The 21,159-nt window shown below is 31.1% G+C and overlaps 2 protein-coding genes and 1 long non-coding RNA gene across 3 annotated transcripts; 1 reads left to right on the top strand and 2 right to left on the bottom strand.

The window, feature by feature from the left end:
• Positions 1-1,641: 1,641 nt before the first annotated feature.
• LOC146998890 (uncharacterized) lies at positions 1,642-5,780 on the bottom strand. Its single transcript, XR_015039795.1, has 3 exons — positions 5,535-5,780; positions 4,173-4,303; positions 1,642-3,219 (listed from the first exon to the last, which is right to left on the bottom strand). It is a non-coding gene; the product is annotated as an uncharacterized LOC146998890 (long non-coding RNA).
• An 814-nt stretch (positions 5,781-6,594) lies between these two features.
• LOC146998889 (uncharacterized) lies at positions 6,595-11,066 on the top strand. The gene is made up of 3 exons (XM_085811835.1): positions 6,595-7,534; positions 8,185-8,338; positions 10,598-11,066. Exons 1-3 carry the CDS (start codon positions 7,387-7,389, stop codon positions 11,064-11,066), a joined length of 771 nt encoding a protein of 256 aa, XP_085667961.1. The 5' UTR covers positions 6,595-7,386.
• Positions 11,067-18,322: 7,256 nt separating this feature from the next.
• LOC146998888 (uncharacterized) lies at positions 18,323-20,872 on the bottom strand. The gene is made up of 3 exons (XM_085810351.1): positions 20,741-20,872; positions 20,052-20,369; positions 18,323-18,568 (listed from the first exon to the last, which is right to left on the bottom strand). Exons 1-3 carry the CDS (start codon positions 20,778-20,780, stop codon positions 18,516-18,518), a joined length of 411 nt encoding a protein of 136 aa, XP_085666477.1. The 5' UTR covers positions 20,781-20,872; the 3' UTR covers positions 18,323-18,515.
• Between the last annotated feature and the right edge of the window lie 287 nt (positions 20,873-21,159).

Below are 21,159 nucleotides of genomic sequence, written 5' to 3'. Positions count from 1 at the left end.
ACTTACGAATCCGAACCACGACGTCATTCAGCCTGTTTAGGACTTTGTACGGGCCATCCCAATGTGACTGTAATTTCGGACAAAGTCCTTTCTGTCGAGTCGGATTCCACAACCACACTTTGGGCCGTATCCTCCTACCGTGCGACGAGATCTCGATACGAGAGTGAAGTAGCAAGCGACTCCTTTTCGTTCGGCTGCTACTAACGATTGAGAGAAAACTGGTATCCTCAAGCGCCTCTACTGTGCGAAACGTTAGCACATTTCGCCAATCGAAAGAGGTATTAGCTTCTCCTTCGCACCGCCCACATATTGACGTCAAACGATAGAACAACAACCAATGAGAAGACTTGTTGAAAAATAATGGTAACTTTAATTTTTTTTTTGTAAACAATGTATCTTTTTCCATCTCTGTTTAGAGTAAGCCGTCATCCCGAATAACTTCTCGTCAGTTAAGAGACATTTGTGTCTTTCATGGAAAAGCACCATGAAAGATACTATTTTATACACACATGCATATTTATGTATTATTATTTAGATTGCTGTTATTCATTTTCACCATGACTATTCTTTCAAGAAATTTAGGATCATTAAATAACTAAACTTTGTGTAATCTTGTTCATTTGAAGTTCTTTAGGCAGTTTTAAGTTTTTTAATCTAAGATGTACAAAAATTTGTTTATTATTATTATTATTATTATTTCAGTTTATCATTTAAGGGAAAAATCTGCCTGATTCATACACAAATTTTTAGTTTAGGTAAGTGAATTTAGATCAGGTTTATACACTTTTTGGTTACTTAAAAATATGTAGGTATTTTTAAACAGATCTCAGAATAGAAATTCGATTATTTATAGTTTTCATTAACAGCAATATCTTGCAGCACAATCTGAAGATATATTCCAATAATTTATGTATAATGACTAAAAAAATTGAGGCTAAAAATATATCATTTAATTATGAATTCCTAAATTGAAATGCAATTTTTACATGTAAGGCAACCTTAATAACTCTGTTGGGGGTTGTTTGCTTGATTGCTAGAGACTCTGAATCTATTTGTGTTCGACAGAATGATTCATGTGTTTGGACAAAACTGAAGCAGATGTTCAAGTAGTATGTTATTGGAATTTGCAAATGTGAAAAAGATGATTTTAAATGAAAATGTACTGGGGAAACAAGAAAATATTAAATACTGAAGAAATAAAAATTTAGAGTAAGTGTTAGAAGATAAAGTATGTTTTTCTAAATACTTAAAAAAATAACTCAAAACGTTTTCAAGGTATATCATTTTAGTTTAGTTCTCTTTGTAGTAAAGTAGCTAATATAAGAGACTTATTTCATTTACATATATCTCATTAATAAGTTAAAAATATAGCTTAAGTAAGTTTTATGTGCATATGGAAAGGAGGGGAAGAAAGGCCTCAAATTAAAGCAAATTAAAGCAATAAGTAAATAAATAAAATACACTGGTTCTATTAACATCTCAAAAAAGTACTGTTATGTACTCTAAAAACAAATCCCAAATATCGCATCATAATACATAAAATTCTTACAAAAAAAAAAAAAAAAAAAAAAAGAGAGAGAAGAAATATGTAAAGAAATTCTTCCTTAAAAGAATATAATTCTTTAAAAGAAGAAATATGCGATTAGGAATATGCTCTTTTTATTTATTTGATAACAAAGAAGAGTAAAACATATGCAACATCACATTGTGAAAAATCTTGCAAGTCATTACAATACTATAAGACATTGATTAGCAAGGTGAACATTCTTTTACAGTAGCAATAAATTTTTTATTCAAAATTGTTAATACGCCAAAACAAATTTACAATCGGTGCCTCAGATGTAAGGTCACACAAAAGTAAATTTGTTTTAGCAGACCATGAGAAATTTATGAACTATGTCATTTATGAACAAACTGACTCTCTTCAAAATGTACCAGCAAACTTAACAAAAGCATGCGTGAAATTTAACATTAACATTTAAAACACTAGTATTTAATTACAGTTACAGGTATTAAATGAATTTAATCACGCTTTTAAGAATGCAATTTTCTGGTAAATTTTAATTTTTATATGAAAATAGAAAAAAATTAAGAAAAAGTAAGTTTGTAAAGCTACTTAAAACATACTTCCACACAATGAAAATAAATTTAAAGTAACTATAGTTAAAAATACAACATGAAGATTTACAACTAGATCAAGCATGATTAATGGGATTAAAATGATCTGTCAAATATTTAAATTAATATTTAACTTCCTCAAAATAGCTTAAAAATACAGAATATATTTATCTTACTATAAAGAAAAAGCAAAATCATTTATAATTTAGATCATACTATCCAGTTTTTAACATTGGCACCAACTAACAGATTTGGCGACAGTACATCATAATCAAAACATAGAATGTTACTTTAAATCACCAATCGTACAGTAGAATTAAATATTAATAATAAAAAAAAGAACATCACTTTCCTACGTGCTGTTTACAAAAATAACAATTTTACAAACAGTATAAAGAATTCGTGATAATAAAAGGAACAATAACATCACAAACAATATTAGCAATATTTTATATTTTACTGCACAAACACACACACGCCGTAATTGATTTTGTATTTATAAAAATCAGATGATCATCAATAAGCGGCAGTTAAATGAAAACATACATTTTGAAGAATTACAAAGAGTAATTTTTCTAACATTCTATGGAAAAATACCAAGCTGAACTCACCTCACAAATACACGCTCCTGGGCAGGGAATCTATTGAGCTCGACAAGAATTAATTATCCATTTTCTTCGTATTTCTTTATTTCTCGGAAAACGAAATATTCTTATGCTATTTTTAGAATGACTGGAACAATTTGGTGCAGCACATTCACCCATGTTTCTCAAAATTAGGTCGGAATCAATCAACAAACATGTCAACATAACAATGCTGATCCAATGGCGGATAGCAACAAAATGCTTTGTTGGCTACAAAATGGACTATGAGTCATCTCCCTTTTATAGAAGCCCCTTTATAGTGTTGGACTGTACATGAACACTCTGTGATGATGTAGGCAACGAAACCTTGATTTATGTACACCACTGTATCTTTCCACGCAGTTCCTTGCTACTGCATGCTTTTGGTTATAATTTTCTTCTATATATGAACAGGGATTTTTATATGTATGGTGTCAAAAGCCAAAGTTCCAGCGGATAACCTTTATCGCTTGAAATACTAAAAAATAAATATATGGAAATAAAAATTCCTTGTACAGTTGGAGAAATCTAAAATCAGATTTCAAAAAGAAAAAAAAAATGTCACCCATTACATTGCAAAATCATTTTAAACTCATTAATCCGAAAGAAAAAATGAATAATTTTTAAGTACAACAATTTGATACATGGAAGATAGAAGTCTATAAAAGAATTGTCTTTTATCTGCATTTATTGAGAACACACAACACAATGTTTAACTTGCATGTGTATCTAAATGCATATAAATTAGGTACATTTCATGTTTAATAAAATTTAGTAATCTATTTCTTTCACATTCCACCAATATTTTAATTACTACTTACTGAAAAAAAAGGTATGGGTAAATACTACTAAAGATTTAAAAATGAAATCATACTTTTATTAGCATATATCCACTCGCATGTTGATTACTGATAATATAATACTTAGTATAAGATACTGTATAAAAATACTAGCACATAAAAAATTATATTTATTTATTATTTCTATAACAAGATATAAATGATCCATCTATAATTTGTAAGAATAATATTATAACAATAATATCAAATACATTCTAAATGCAGACAAAATTAATCAAAACTTGCTACAGACTGAAAAATTGGTACTCTTATCGGGACTGGATTAAGGAATGTATATATGTATGCATGTATGTATGTGCCTATATGCGTACACATATACATATGTATGTACATATAATATACATATACATTCATTTCTGAATCCAGTTCCGATAACAGAAGAGTATCAAAAAATCTTATTTCAGGATTACAAGAATTGAGGAAGTATTGATAACTGACATTCAGTTTCCTTCCCTGTCCCTGAAAAATACTTATTTGTGCTTTATTTAATTTCTCAGAATTCAAATATGTTTGACAAAATGTGCTTATTTCCTTCCTTAAATAATTTTATTATAAAATTTTGGGCACATACCTATAAGGCAATAGTTTGTCCTTCCCTGCAGTGCCAAGAAGTTATGAACTGCACTGTCTCCATATGAACGTGTCATGAACACAAGAGCATTTTGCATTTATTGCCAAGATCTTCATATTATAATCAGAAACCTGAAAAATATTACTGTCATACATAAAGATGTTATCTAAAGGCTTAAACAAGAATAAAGGAACTATATGCTATCAATAACAGGAAAGATAATGTTTATCAGGATTATAGAAATACACATGTTTGATAACTTTTAAATACTTTGAAACTTATTAGCTAAATGATAATAATCTACTTAATATGAAATAATATTCTACAATATAAAATTATTGAGGAGTGTTAATTAAAATCCTTGGGTTTACTAAGAAAATAAATTGCATAAGCCTTATACAAATCTCATTTCAAATTTATGAAAAGATACATGTTTATAACATTATGAAAGCTGAGTTATTATTCAAAACTAATCTTACTTCAGAAAATTCTCAACACACAGTTTTATAGTTTTACATATATGTAACAATTATGAGTACAATCTCATAAAATTAACATAACCTTCTCATTCGTGGTGTCCAAAATCAAGAGAAAAAAGAGATTAAAATGACCTACTGACACCTACTAGTTGTTTTTATAAACTGTATTAATTTATCACGTGAGAAATTTGCAATATTTTCACATGATGCTTCTAAAATAGCATAATAATATACTGGTAAAGTAAAATGGAGAAAAGAATACTCTTTTTTCAAACAATTTCATAACAACATAACCTTTATAAGAAGAAACATGGTATTTTACATCAATAGGTAAAAAATTACAATCCCTTTTCACATGAATTTTTAAGCACTATAATTAGATAAAATATTAACAGATGACTTATATTAATATAAATATTAACATATATATATAAATATTAACAGAAGAATAATATCAAAATCTAAAGTCCCAACAAATACTGTAATTCGTTTTTAAATAATACTGCAAATGAATCAAACTAGTTATCTTTTTCAGAACCTGATTTTTGACAACAAAACACAAATGAGAATGTTATGCACCAAAGATGTAATTTATTATGAGAGAAATTTAACTAACATATTCTTCTCTGTTTACTATTATATAATTCGCAACTTAATTCCAATTAAATTTTTCGAATGTTTCAGGTGATACATAAAAAATATTAAACAGAAAATTATTTGTTAAGTATAGACGAATTCATAAAAAATGTTTCTACAAGTGAAATTGATCAGAAAACCAGAAATCACGACACATGTAGAATATATAAACATAAATTATAGAATAACTGATTAAGTTATTTACAATTTTAGACTGAAATTTCAACAATTCAAATAAGTAACTTACTTTTAGCTCAGGCGGCAATCCAGTAAAATTTAAGAGTCTTTGAACAAAAGCTGTTAGTTCAGAACAGAATTCAACTGTTTATCTCCTCTAAATAACTTTATAAACTGCTTAACAGATAATGCAAACTTATCCAGTCTGCTTCGTAACATTCTTCTTTGAACTGAATTACGATGATGCATTCAGTTTAAAAGATACATCGCTAAACATTCATCCGACGCCATTACTTTTCGATTGTAAGATTTTTAAACGGTTGCACAAAAGCAGCCGAAAACCAGACGATCGCTACGCCGCACGAAATGGTTGCGATCAGTGCTCGAGGATTGCAAATTGTCGCTCCGCACGAAAAACCCGTCATATGTGATGTCACTCTCGTATCGAGATCTCGTTGCACGCAAGGAGGATACGGCCCTTTCTTTGTCTCCTTTGTTGGATCTATGTCCAGTAGCTCTCGTGTTGTATCTGGACTTCACTTTCTCGGTCGCCAAGTTGACTAGTTTTCGTGCGGAACGGTGCATCACTTCAAAACGGGCCTGGATATCTTGGATGCATTCCTCAGGCGATGAAGGTGCATCCGTATGGCGATCAAACAGGCGGTCACAAGGCAGACGAAAGTCACGACCCAAGAGCATCTGTGATGGAGAATAACCGGTAGTCTGGTCTTTCTCTCCGACCCTAGTATGATTTCGGCAGCTTTCTGAGCTGGGTCTTTCAGACAAGGCGTCGGTGTTTCCATGTGAGGTTCCCTTCTGACGATGGATAGTCATGTCATCAGATGCTGAAAGCAGTTTGTTGTTTTTCAAGTCTAAGGAAAAATTGTATTTCCTTAAAAAGTCCAATCCGAGTATGAATGGATCTGTAATATCCGCCACATAAACCGTGTGATGGTAGGCGGCACTTCCAAACGTGATGTTCACGTTTAACTTCCCAGCTATGTCGATCTTGTCACCAGACGCAGTCTGAAGGGTAACACAGGATGGCGTCGAAATAAGTTTATCTTTAAACTGTTCAGCTAAATCTTTCCTAATGATGGTAACATTAGCTCCTGTGTCAATGATCATATTGCAAAGAACTCCGTCGATATGTCCATTGATGGACAGTCCGTTACTGTTGCCACTCACAGTAGAAATCTTCAGCGCTTTAAAACAAAGTTTTTCATTATCTGGCAACTTCCGTTCCTCGATATGGCCATTCATTTGTTTCCTGCGTCGTTGCTGGGAAATGATCTTATTTTCCGTATCCTGGGGTGTTCTGCAGTTCTTTCGTACGTGGCCTTCAGCTCCACAGTACCAGAACGTTGGCGTCTTGTCACTCCTTTTCCGTTCCATGACATTTAATGTCTGTTTAACCCGCCTTTTTTTATTTTCTGTGCTTTGGGGTGTTCTGCAATTCTTTCGTACGTGGCCTTCAATACCGCAGTTCCAGCACTTTAGGGTTGGTTTCTTCGCACCAGTATTCCATCTCAAGGCATTCACTGGTCTTATCAAATCATCCGCTTTATTATCCGTGCCCTGGGGTGTTCTGCAATGCCGTCGTATGTGCCCTTCAATACCACATTTCCAACATCTTAGAGCCACTTTGTTCTCATACACTTTATTGGGCCAATATTTAATCAGGACATCTCCAAAGTCACCTTTAAGCGCCGTTCACACTGGAACATATCGGAGCTAACGAACACATCCGACGCAAACAACACAGCCGGTCAGCTAGAAAAAACCAGTTTTTCGTCACTACGGGGCCAGTTGAAAAATCTGAACTTCACGCAAAACGGAGCTAGTCGACACATGGAACCGACCAATCAGGAGAGTATTTCAAATCATCAGCAGCAGCTTGCGCGCTAAGTTCAATAAACAACATGGCTGAAGATATGAGCGACGATTGCAGTCTAATTGCTGAAATCCAGCGACATCCCGTTATATGGGATAACAGACTTAAGGAATATAAAAATAAAATAAAAAAAGAATGCGCGTGGATGATGATTGCGGATCGTCTCCATCGGAATGGTAAGTAATTTTCTTTTTTCTACATTTTTGTGTTTAGATTTTGAATCCGGAGTATTAACTGAATTACTGATATCAATGATCTCAGATAATATATCTATTTGTATTATAAAGTTAGTATTGAAATTAAAAGTAGTGAAAGCAAAACATGAACAAAAGCGTTAATGTAATTTTTGTCTTCCTTCTTAACTTTTCTCTTCATAAAAAGAAAGGTACTGTTTATTGCCTCATATAATAAAATAAATCGCACAAACTTTATAAATTCGCGCACTCTCTAATCAATTGGAATAAAAATACTATTAATAACAATAAAACATGTTTTTATTTTTCTAAATAATTTTTGATGATTTGGAACCTGTATACTTAATGACCAATTTTGAACAAAAGGAAAGAATAACCCCTTGCCATACTTAATTAGTCAACCCAGAAAAGAATAATGGTTATTATATAATACTGATATTTAGCATTCCCATTTTTCTCAAGTAATGATAATTATCTTAATATTTTAACTTTTACTGCTTTGAACTAAGTTCTAAAAACTTTACCTAATTGTCTTCCAGTTAATGCAATATCTCACTTAAAACATTTCCTAATTTTGCCTTGTAAACAGTTTGGGACAATGCTTTTAAACTTTTAATATTCATTTATTACAGTTGATGAGATTATGTACAGGTGGCAGAATTTAAGAAAATTGTATTCGAGAAAAAAAAGAACAGCCAAGAGTGGAGATGGGGCTAACTCTGTTCAAAAACCTTGGCCTCTTGCTGCCCAGATGTCTTTTCTGGCTCCTGTTGTGATTTCAAGAAAGTAAGCTATACTTCCATGTCTTCTAAAACACTGTATATGTTTTTTTTTTTTAAGGAACTTTCTTCTTGACAGATCATATAATTTTTTGAAAATGGATTTATTTACGATGAATTATATATCAGATTGCCAAAATAACATTTTTTATAACTGGTTGTTTACTGTGTTATTAAAAGTATTATGTCGATGATTAAGCCCTTATTTCAAGTTTGTGTTCAAATGTAAATAAACTGGCAGGACAGATAAGATCATCACTAGTATACAGTAGTGTGCTTAAATTCATAAAAATTCAGGTTTTCATACAAATGTAAAAAGCATGAGTTTCATTGTCTTTACACTAAGAATGACTTGTTTTCACCTGTTCCCAAAGCAGTTGTGTTGTAGACATGCTATTAATTACTGCTCGTAGGTGGTAAGAAATTTACTTGTCTACCATTTATTTTGGAACGATACATTTTCACAAAACATAAATCTACTCTGTATGTTCACATTGGTATAAGCATAAAATAGTACACTCATTGTTCAAAAGCGGATTATTATATAATTTTTAAATGATTAATGATACACAAACTTAGATACAATGTCTTTTACTAACCTCATGCTGTTTTTGAGATAAAATGGTTTTAACTAATTATTTATTATGTTATGATCATTCTGACTTTTTCTGTTTATACAATTTTCATAAATTATTACAGCATATTAACCATTATTGTACTCATTGGTCTTCATATTCAAAATATAATTTCCCCAGTCATAATGACCATCTACTTCAGATGACTAGTTCTAAAAGTGATCAGTATTTCTGAGAACATATATATAAATACCACTAGCAAGTTTCATCTCTCAAGCACTATCATTACCACTGTCTATACATGTTCATTTGGAGGCGATTATACTTTTCTTTGTATGTAAGCCCTTTCAGTATTTCAGTAAAAAAACTTCACACCACACGCTAGCCACATGGGTATTTTTCATGGTTTAGCCCAGGAGTAGGAACCTTGTAGCTGTAGTGCGCCAAACCAGTTTACTAATATAATTCATGATGCCGTACAGTAGGAAATATTTAAAACAATTTGATTCACACAGCAATACATGCAGAGTTAGGGAACAGAAGGCGAGAATAAAGATTTAGAGTTATATTATATATTACTTTAACAAAAGTGTTCATTAGAAAAATTAAGCACTGTGATGAAATTCTGGCAACTAAACTTTCCTGACAGTGCAGAGAGTAAATACAGGAAGATTTATCTTTGTCTGATAACTTTCTTAAGAGTGGTGTAGAGTGCCACTGAGAACTGTACTGTGTGCCATAAGTTGCCGATGCCTGGTTTAGCACACATGTTATGTGAATACAAGACAGTTTTCTGTAGAAAGTCCTCTAAAGAGGCATATTCTTTTGTTAGCCATCATGTGCCTAACAAACACATGATGCCATGTATATGACACGTAAATAATATATATAACCAAAGATTCATCTGTTTGTCTAAATCTTATAATATTTCTAAATATAAGGAGAAAGAAATCCTGGTCATAAATTCATGGTAAAATTTTATTAAATTTTTTTTTGAAAAATAAGAGCCCTCACTAAAAAATACTTTTAACTTGGTTATCAAGTTCACTTTTTGGTCCTCTGTTTTACAAATTGTATTCAATGATTAAATGCATAATTTATCTTTAATATTTTTATATCCATTTTTTTCCATGTTCAACTGAAGATTAATAGTTATTCCCATTAATAATAAAATAATCATAGTATGACTAAAACAATTTGATACCCTGTTTTATGCATATAATGACATTGTTTTTATTGCATTAATAATGTAACTAATTGCAGAATTTTTAACAACAGAATAACTAACATATCAAACAGGAAATTTTTCTTAAAAATTCTATGAGTATTTCATTAATATTCATATTAAAAAACTCTCTTTTCGGGGAATATGAAACATAGGTAGCAATGAAGTTTACTTTTTATGTGACTTTGAAGCATTTTCTAAATGTTGAATTAACAGGTCAAACGTAATGAATAGCCACTGAGCTTAACCATCATGGACACTTAACAGAATGCTAGATATACCCAGAAATTATTTAAAATTATTTTTACTTGTTGCTAATACCATATCAAAGAGTGACATTGTGTTTTCTATCAATGACATGAAAATGTTTTTGCTTCTACAAATTAAAAGCTTTTAGAATTGTTTCCCCTTTTACAAAAGTAAAATAATTTGTAAAATGAAACAAATTTTTTTTTTTTTTTTGCAGAACAATCACTAATGATATTTGGAATGAGGAGATGGAAGAAAATATGGAGCCAAGCCTCAATAGTTCTGTACATGACTCAGTATTCGACTTGAGTGCCACTGTTCCTTCTGATGATGAAAGAGGTGTAACCGATTTAGAAAGTTTATCAATAATGACAGACAGGACAGAGGCAATGACAGAAAGAGTCGATTTTAGCAGAGAAGCTGCTATGACAGGCTCCAAAACATCTGCATTAAAGAATGGTGATTCAGAATCCAATGTCTGCACTAAAAAGAGGAAAAAAGATGCAACAGATGAAATTCTGGATTTCATGAGAAGTATTACCTCTGTATTGACGGAAAAAGATGATGATGATCCCGACAGAAATTTCTTACTGAGTATGCTACCGGATTTTAAAGAATTAAGCAAAGAGGCAAAATACAAAGCCAAAATGGGTTTTCTGAGCTTATTGCATGAGTTGGGAAAATAAATAAAGTAGCTTCAACTCTTCCATGCTCATTGACTTCATTTTTTTATTTGCTACATAATATATTACTTGCGAAGAGAAAAATGTCTTTTTTTTTATTATTATAGAATATTACTAGTATGCAATAAATATATGAAATTAGCTTAAATAATACATAATTTACATACAAAAAGAAACATAAAGAAAGCAGAAAAACTAAATAAATTTATTTTGCCAGGGAACAGCTCCTTCTTCATTAAAATAATGCATGAATCTTTCTCGAATGGCAGCTGCACATTCGGTAGCATTATTGGCACCTTGTCTACCAACTGATGGTAAATGGCTCTCGTCTTGCCTCCACAGACCTTCTTGAACAGATCCATCTTCAAACATAGAATCTGCGTATCCAAATGGACAGTAGCTCTTTGCAGCCTTACCCATTTCATTTCTCATCAGAAAATTATGCAAGCAGCAGCAAGCAAACACAATTCTATCTGCTCTGTCTGGCTGAACGTTGAGAGTGTTTCGAAGTACTCTCCATCGAGCCGTCAAAATTCCAAATGCATTTTCGATGCACCTCCTTGCTCTTGCCAGACGATAATTGAATATTCTTTTATTCCGAGGAAGGAGTTTCCCTGGGAATGGCCGCAACATATTTGTTTTTAAAGGAAATGCTTCATCTGCAATAAAAACAAATGGCAAAACCTTGTTACTTTCAGGAAGCAATGCTGGCTCAGGTAAAAATTTTGAGTTTTGTAATTTTTGACCTAACGAAGAATTGGCAAAAACTCCACCATCACTAATTCGCCCAAAATTTCCAATGTCCACATACAAAAACCTATAATGAGCATCAGATGCTGCCATTAAGACAATGCTGTGGAATCCTTTATAATTGATATAGGACGATCCTGCATTTGGTGGGGCTTGTATAGCAATGTGTTTACCTATAATGAAAGGGAAAAAAACACTATCAATAAAAACATATTTTATAAGATTTCATCATTCATGAATCTTTGTGAATATGTAATAAAGATATGATAAATTACAATCACAATTATTTTCTATTAAGAAGAAAATTTCAATGCTGAGAAAAGATTATTTTGTTCATATATCAAATTTCATTAAAACATAACACTAGATTTTGTCATTTATAGTGTTTAACTAGAATACTAAATATCATTATTTGTAATGTCATAGGTGTAATTATATATTCAATAGCATTTAATTAAATAATGAACTGCCAGGGTCAATACTTTATTTCAAAATAAAAGGTATGCCACTAACCATCAACTGCACCAACACAGTTAGGAAAATTCCACTTGTATGAAAAACCATCTGAAACTTCAGTCCAATGGTTTCGTGAACGTATTTCAGGCAAACACAATGGGCCTAAAGTCTGACAAATTGCTTCACAGGTCTCATGTATAATACTGCATACTGTCGATTTGCCAATTCTAAAGCTAAAGGAAAGATCTGCATATGTTCCACCAGTAGCTAAAAACCTTATAAAAAAAAATAAAAATACATATTTATTCTGAAATAAAATATCTGAAAAATAGAACTGGTTTGCCATTGTACACATGAAAAAAGAAAAATCTGATATATTTGTTAAACAATTTGTTAAAAATATTTGTTAAACATAAGCTTGTTTTGGTAATTTTAGTTCATCAACTGTTTGTTTGAATATTTATGCGAGTCTATTTTCAGAACTTTTATTTATTTACTTTTTTTACTCAAAATGTGTTTTAAATAACTTTTTTCAAAACAAGCAGGTTTTTTTAAAAAAAGGACCAATAGTATATATGATAGAAAAGTAAACTCATTTTGCTTATATTTAGTAATAGATAAATGCAACTATAACTGGAAAACACAACTTTCCAAAAACAAATATCAGCTATCGTATATTAGCACAAGATGTACCTGATATTTCATAAGCATATTATTATAGCAAATAGAAGGGTAAAAGTATATTTACGGGTAAACATCGGTAATTTTTGGCGGTACATGCATACAGAGTTTGCACAATTCTTTGACTTGTTATTTTGGCTTTGTGTATCTAAAATCACCGCTACGCAAAGCTAAAATAACAAGTCAAAGAATTGCACAAACTCGGTATCCATCTAACACACATACCTTTCATACATACCTCCCTCATGTTACATACATCTATTTATTTTACCTTACAAAAGTAAAGAAACATAATGTATACACTACAAAGTCCATAATCCAAACTTGTTGGAACATTGGCGATTCCGGATTATAGATCATCAATTTAAATCAGGTAAGATGGCATGCAGAAATCATACAATTAAAAATATGAAACTGTAATTTATGAAATAAAGAGCAATTATGATCTAAAGGGTATCAAAATTTACAAAAAAAAACTTAATATTTATTTGTTTACTTTATTAAACATTCATCATTTTGTCATATCGTCACTTTTATCATAACGAACCCTTTTTCTGTTAGTCATTGCAAGTGGGGTGTCGGAATTCACAAAATATTCAAAAAGTTCCTTTTTCTTTTTGCTTATATACAGTTGACTTTCCAATGTCATACTCATCGCATAATTTTGAGACTTTATCCATTTTTTGCAGCAATTCCAATTTTTGTTTGATGGACATCGAAACATGCTTTCGCTTTGTAGATCCTTTGGCAGCTCCTAAATTTGAAACTCTTTTTGACATAATCAAATGTTCAAACTTACTTTTTATAAAATTGCTCTAACAGTCTGCAAAAAATAATAAGCCGGATCCAATTAGAAGATTAAGGAACAGCGCAATCTGCAACATTAACTGAAATGCCTTAGATAATTTTAGCCTAGCTTATTGTAAACACATTGTACGTTTACGCATGCGCATAAAATTTGTAGCTTTGAGGTCCGGATTATGGACCTGCGGATTAGAGACTTTGCACTGTATATGCAGAGGCGTAGCTAGAGTTTCCAGCATCCGAGGGCAACTGATGAATTTGCGCCCCTTTCTGTGTGCCAATAATGGAAAACATTTCATTAAAAAATTTCGTAGCATCAATTTGGCACCCCTTTGATGCTGCGCCCTTGCCACACTGCGTACATATACTCACACACATTTTCTTTTACATAATTAATGGAAACTACAGAGGTTATTGAATTTATGAATCTTTACTTACCTCAAACAAAGTGCCAGCCTTTCTGATGGAGAAATTGGCTTTCTTAAACGAGTCGTCTTCTTTTCAATTTTCTTTCCAATCAGGAAAAGCAGCTGATCAAACTGATTGCCCTATTATTTAAATATAAATATATGATTTAGGTATAAATTTAAAAAAGTATTTTTAATTAAAGCTTAAACATCTGTGTATTTCATTAATTTAAATTTGTTTTATTCCAATAATATTATATACATGCATTTTTCATGAGATTAAAAAAAGGTCACTGAAATGCAATGATCATAACATTTCTGTAAGGTTAACTAAAACTCATTGAATACTTAAGCTACTATTCTAGAAAGGGGAGGAAGCTTGTACAAAAGATAAAGAATAAAAATTTACATATTATTATGATGGCAGTGTGTACTTGGAATGTTTTGATCATACCTTAATAAAGAACTGCTAGGCCTTTTTAATGCCATAAAATGCTTATTAAAATTATATTCAGTATTACTTCAAGAAAGTCATTACAAAGTCTACTTATGCACACAATTACTAACCTTCGGACAACTCAGTATGGGTTAGAGCTGAATAAAAAGGGAAAATAAAGACGTATAGAATTATTAGTGTTATTGCGATCTGCACGGCTTATTTTAATTTTGCTACTACTACTTTATCTATCATACATTCATTAATATACAATGTGCATGTGAGAGAAAAAAAAAACTTTTAACATATATATTTGTTAATATATATTTCCATACATTTTTCCTAAAATAGTTAGGGTAGTTAACTCATTTTTTTATAATTGATATCCCATCACTAGCAGTGACAATAATAATTTGAAATATGAGAAAAATCAAGGCAACCTTATTTATTGAAATCAAGATAAATTTTCTGCTTGAAGTGAATGAAAAAATACTAAACTTACTTTACAATTTGGGTTAGTCTATATTTTAGGGTGTCCCTTGGATTATCACCAAGTTGTTGTTTAATTTATTGCCAAATTGTTGTTTCATTTATAGTAACCTGAGTAATTGAATGTTATAGAAACCCTATTAAGACATGATTGGTTGCATCATTGAGGTGAATTTGACTGATGGGGGAAAATATTTGTAAGTTCTTATTTCTGCGTTAGATGTCGATTAGTTCTTTGTTCCATTTGAGTTCCGCAATTATCGTGAAAAAAAAAAAAAAAACACGATGTGTCTAAGTACATTGAGTATTTTGTGATTTGCATGGTAAAATGGCTGACAGTAGTAAACTGGGTGTTTGGTGACATAGTACATGAGAATAGAAGGTGTTTTTTTTTTAAGTGGTTGAGAACAGAAGAAATTAAATTTTGTCGAATGTAATTCAATGGAATATTTTACCTGAACAATGATCATATCCAACTGCTGGAAGTCGTACAATTGGCTTTTTGATAATGGCTTCGTTCACATCTCAGTAAATCACACAGTGACATTTAAGGATTCAGAAACTGGAGCTCATCTCGAAACCATCAAAGATATGTGGAATATAATAAAAAGGGATTTTCGGAAGCAATACCACCTACACTCCGGCACTACGTAGGATATTTTTTATTCTTATTTTTGTGAATTTATGTGGCGACAGCAGTATGCATATTCTAGTTCAGATAACTTTAGAAAGTTTTTGGATGCTGTTAAGGAATTTTGTGTACCACAGATTGGAGACACAGAAATTTCTAAATAAGGTAAGTCGATATTTCCTTTTTAAAGTTATTTTTCACTGTGTGATTTAAAATGCAGTTTACGGAGCTTTGATTGGCTACAAATTTGGTTCAATTTTGGCAATGAATAACTTTGTTTAAAATTATATGACATCATCATTCTACTGATTTTTTTAAAGTAAAACCAGATTGATGGACAAAGTCAAGGCTGTGCGCAATGCCAAGATTCTGCAATTCTCTGATGTTTTTATAAGTGAAAATATATCGATGTGTATATGGACACAGAGTTTGTGCAATTCTTAGCATTCTTCAATTAGCAAATAAGCTAAGCATTTTCATTTTACATTGCAAATCATACTTTCATTTTACATTGCAAATCATACATAAAAGGAAATGACAAATAACTAATCATCCTTCACATAAGCATTCTTTTCTTTATGCATTTTAAAATTCTCAATGTTTAAGAAAAATGCAGAAATTGCAATTTTCAATTTATTTTTTTGCAAGAAGCAGAAAATGTAATCTCCTTCATTGATTTGATGATGATTTTGATTTTGATGTTTAGCAGGCTCTTAAAAAAACATGATGAGCATGGATTACAACAAAACTGTATATTAAAATTTGAAATTTTGGGAAATGCTACTATAACATAACTATATTATTGTTATATTCAATGAAAATTGTACTTACCGACATCCTCGTAAAATTGAAGAATAAGTCATGATAATTCTCTCCTAGATGAGGTAGCAAAGCAGAATGATGTCCATGAATTGCTCTCTGCTGGTAAATGGATTTCACCCACTCACTTCGTGGCTTTTTGACTAAAGTCTTATACAATACATATGCTGCAAGAAGAAAACTCCGCAACAAAATACATTTTCGTTGTTTTCTGCTCACCACACGTTTCGATCGAACTATTTTTTTTTAAAAATTCGCTCTATCGCTCGAAGATTAACGGCGGAAGACTTGTCTGCTACGAAACGTAAACAAATGAAAGCGCGCGCGAACTCCTACTCGCTTATTGGCTGTCGCTAGTGGACGCTTCTAGTAAGTGTGAACGACAGGCGTCTCAAGACCAGAAGAGGAAAATGCGTAACTTAATGCTGATTGGTTATTACAGGTCACGTGGTTTTCTTTCCTTTGGACGTCAGCATTAACACTAGAACTTAGCTGTGTAAGTTTACCACTTTTGGCGAAAATTTAATATTTAGAATCGCCAAAATAAAAACGCCATATCATAATTGCTAGTTGCATCGTTTGTGATGAATTACCAAAATAATTCATTAGTAAGATGGGGAATATTAAAAGGAGCAACAGTTTGCTTAAAAATTTACATTAAGGTTCAGAAGTGGTGTCAGTTTTTTCAAAGTGAGCCAGAGTCAGGCACAAATGTTAATACAACATTTTGTTTATTTAACACTGTTTATATTATATTGTAGTTCATTAGTTTGCGATGTGCTGTTTACCACTTTATGAGATGAATATATTTCAAAGACTAAAATCACATTTTGATGTTCAAAGTAAAGATATGATCACATTAAAATGGAATATATAACGCATTTTATAACATGGAATTATTTGCATGCATTTCTCCGGTCATAACTAATGAATTATGAAACAAAATTAAGAATTCAAGTGTGAACAGGCATACCAAACAGTATATTTGAAGTACTATATTACACAGGAATTATATAGAAATTGATTTGAAATAACTGGGTTTGTATTATAATAAGTAAGTTGCAATGACAGGAATATTATGGTAATGCCATTGTGAATTAAAGTATATTTCTGCTATGCAATACTTTTGCAACTGATGTCAAAATTAAAATTGCTATATTTTATAACTGCAGACTGGTTTAATAGTTATAAGTGTATCTACTTATAATTTCCATTAGAATATCATTTATGTTATTGATAATTTGTCAGTATGTTTTCTGATGTTAAGGAATTACATATTAACATATTGTTTATTTTGAAGATACAACTTTTGTACCTTTTTTTTTTTTCAAATCCATTTCACTTAATAAATAATGTGAGGCATTTCAATATATATTCTTTCACAAGATATTTTGGCCCTGTTCTGTTATCGGAACCAGATTCAGAAATGTATATATCAGAGTTGGCCAAACTTCATTTCAGTAAGCACGTTTGAATTCAGGAATGTTCGAGAGCTGCATCTAAATTTTCTAAAAGCCACAAGTTCCTATTTACATCATTATAGAAGTAGTGGAGGAGGTTTTAAATAGAAAGAAATTTGATGCAGTTAAAAAAGTTTACCAAAATTTTTTCTGATACTTTTGATGATATTAAGAAAGCAACTGGTATGCCCTCTTCATACTTATCAACGACAAGCAATGTTCAAATCCATAAGCAGAAATTCCATGTGTAGAATCAATACAGATTCTATCAACATCTTTTTTTGAAATTCTGTCATTATTGCTAACATGAAATCATTTTTGTTTACATTTGCATATTTTTCTCCTTGACGTTTATACATCAGAACGGGGTTGAATTCCATTTGCGACATCGTATTAACCCAGGACCAAACACTTGTCTCATCATCTGTTAAAATTAATCCTTTAGAATTAATGCTCAGACCAAAATCCCTCTTAATGTTATGCAGGTCTTTTCTCGTTATTAACTGTTTTGTTTCAATATCATCTCTCGAAGAGAATCTTGCATCTTGCAAAATTCGTTTCTCTTCCACCCCCTGCAATAATTTACCTGAAATAATTTAAAAAGATAATTAGGAGATAAAAATTATATATATTATATGCAAAATAAAGTTTTTCATTTATATGAACTTGAAAAGAAAATTTTATATTATTTTATACCTACTAAATATGAATTCCATGCAAACAATGGTATGATATTAGAATATCAGCTTGCAACTGAAAATTTTTTTAATGAACATTTCATTGCCCTAATCAATTCTTTCAACAATATATAAAATAGTAAGTGTTTTGAAATTTGAACATCAACTTAAGGAGTACAGCAACTGAGACCAATATTTATCCAGCGCTTTTTGCATTTCTGCCTTATAAGACACAAGCAACGTAAGTTGCAATGTTTCAGGAAGTGAAATGTTGGTACCCTAAGTAGAAGCCGGACATTATAAAATTTGATTTTGAAGCCGCAGCCATCAATAGCTGTATGTTAGAATTTCCCAGTTCGACTATATTCGGTTGTAACTTTCATTTTAATCAATGTTTGTGACATAAGATGAATGGGGAGAAATGGGTGTAATAAAGGAATATAAAGAGAACGAAGATATAAGACATGTCTGTAGAATGATTTCTGCCTTAGCTTACTTGCCAATAGAACATGTAGATGATACTTAGAGCATTGTATAGGAAAAAGCTTTTAGCATTGACAAACTTACCACATTCATTGATTCTTTTGTTGAGTAGTGAATGGAAAATCAAAATATGCCCATTAAAATACGGAATGTACATGGACAGCATCATAAGACAAATAATTCTGTTGAAAGGTGGAATTCTAAATTAAACACAATCACTGGCAGAAACCAGCCTATTGTGCACTTATTAGTTAAAATACTAAAAGAAGAAACACAAAAAGTGTCTTTTAATTTGAAAGCCAGAGAATTAGGCGACCCTGAAATAACAAGGGAAAAAGCATATGTAAAATTGGATGAAAGAATTAAAAACATCCTAAAAGAATTCGAAACATCAAACAATTTAGAAAAATGCCTAAAATCTTTAAGTTTTGTAACTAGGTTGGACTAAATTGTAAATTATATTTATGCCTTTATAATAAAGGATAGCTAGTATTTATTTACTAGTATCTGTTTTGTATATTTTACTTCTAATATTTATTTTTACTTACATTAATGCAGCTAATTAATTTTATGATAACTGCACCTGTTCTAATATTTGACTCTAAAATACAGTTTTCCACAAAATCCCTGAAATTTTTATTTTTAGTCTGCTATTTTTATTAAGTCTGCTGTTAAGCCTAATTTTAAATTTCACACTCGCGGTTTCTCTCCCAATCTGAATTTTTCATGAATGATTTTCGTTATCAACTTCATTAATATTAAAATTCATTCACTTTTGGAATTTTGAACCACCTGTATATTAATGACAGCTAGAAAGGCTCCAACTGCATAAGTAATTATAGTTTTATTTAAGAGAAATTAATACAATCAAAATACGGTCTAACACATAACTTGCCTGCTATACTTTGCTTTTCTTGTTTAGGAATAGGGAGATGACAAAGGGATTTTTCATGCTTGTAATGTTCTTTAAAATATACAGCTTCAAAACGATTGCCAAAATCTTTTAGTATGACAGTAGCTGTGCAAGAGAAACCTGTTTTGGAAGTCCCTTGTGCTTTTAGCTGTCTTTCACCTTTGCCTTTTGCTTTGTATGTCCCACTTCTATTACAGCAAAACAGCGTCCTGGTGTAATTTTTATGTTTCTGCCCAGATGAATCTACCACAAAATGAGTCTTTGTTTTTCTTTCTTCATCCGATAGCCATGAATAAAAGTCTAATAAATAAATAAATGTATAAATTTTCATAATAAGGGCATCTGATTAGTAAATAAAAATATGCAGATTGCAGCCACACAGAAAAATAATCTTAATTGTTAAAACTATAGTGTTCTGAAATTATATGTTTCAAAGTAATTAATTTGTTAATTTTTTCAAATAAATGCATATTTGTGTGCTGAAACAGCTTAAATTAATAATACCATATATATGGTGTTTCTTCAAATAAATGTATTGCTGAACTAGCTTTAATGAAGCTATTTAATTTTAATGTAAAAAGATTAAGGGCTATATACAGAAGTTACGCAATATATTTTGCTTATTTATAATTGAACTAGGAAAACAAAATAATAAAAAGTTCATTGCATACCTTGCTTTTTTTGAAACTCCAGTTTTATACATTTGGTCATATTGCTGTAATTATGGCAAGTCTCTAAGTGAGATCTTAAATCTCCTGTAGTAGGAAATAGTTCCCGGCATTCGTCTTCGCCGCATTTAATATTACTTCGCCTTAAATTATGGATACGTATCCTATGTTTAGCTAAAGAATTTTTTGTACAAAATTGCTTCGTACAATACGTACACGAAAATGGTGCAACTTTATTATTTAAATTCGTGTATTCTTTGTGCATGCGCTTTCAAATATCTTTTCGCATAAAAAGATGAACTGCAAGATTTACATTTAAACATATCCATTTTGATAATAAAAAAAAAAGCAATATCCTTGATTTAAACAAACCGCTAACAATTGGCGAGAAACACAATTGCAGTTGGCGAAAAACCAGAAAT

Source organism: Stegodyphus dumicola, chromosome 2, assembly GCF_044657685.1.
Source record: "Stegodyphus dumicola isolate Sdum_Otavi_A_Nest chromosome 2, ASM4465768v1".
Classification (NCBI taxonomy): Eukaryota; Metazoa; Arthropoda; class Arachnida; order Araneae; family Eresidae; genus Stegodyphus; species Stegodyphus dumicola.
This window is presented reverse-complemented; position numbering and strand designations above follow the sequence as displayed.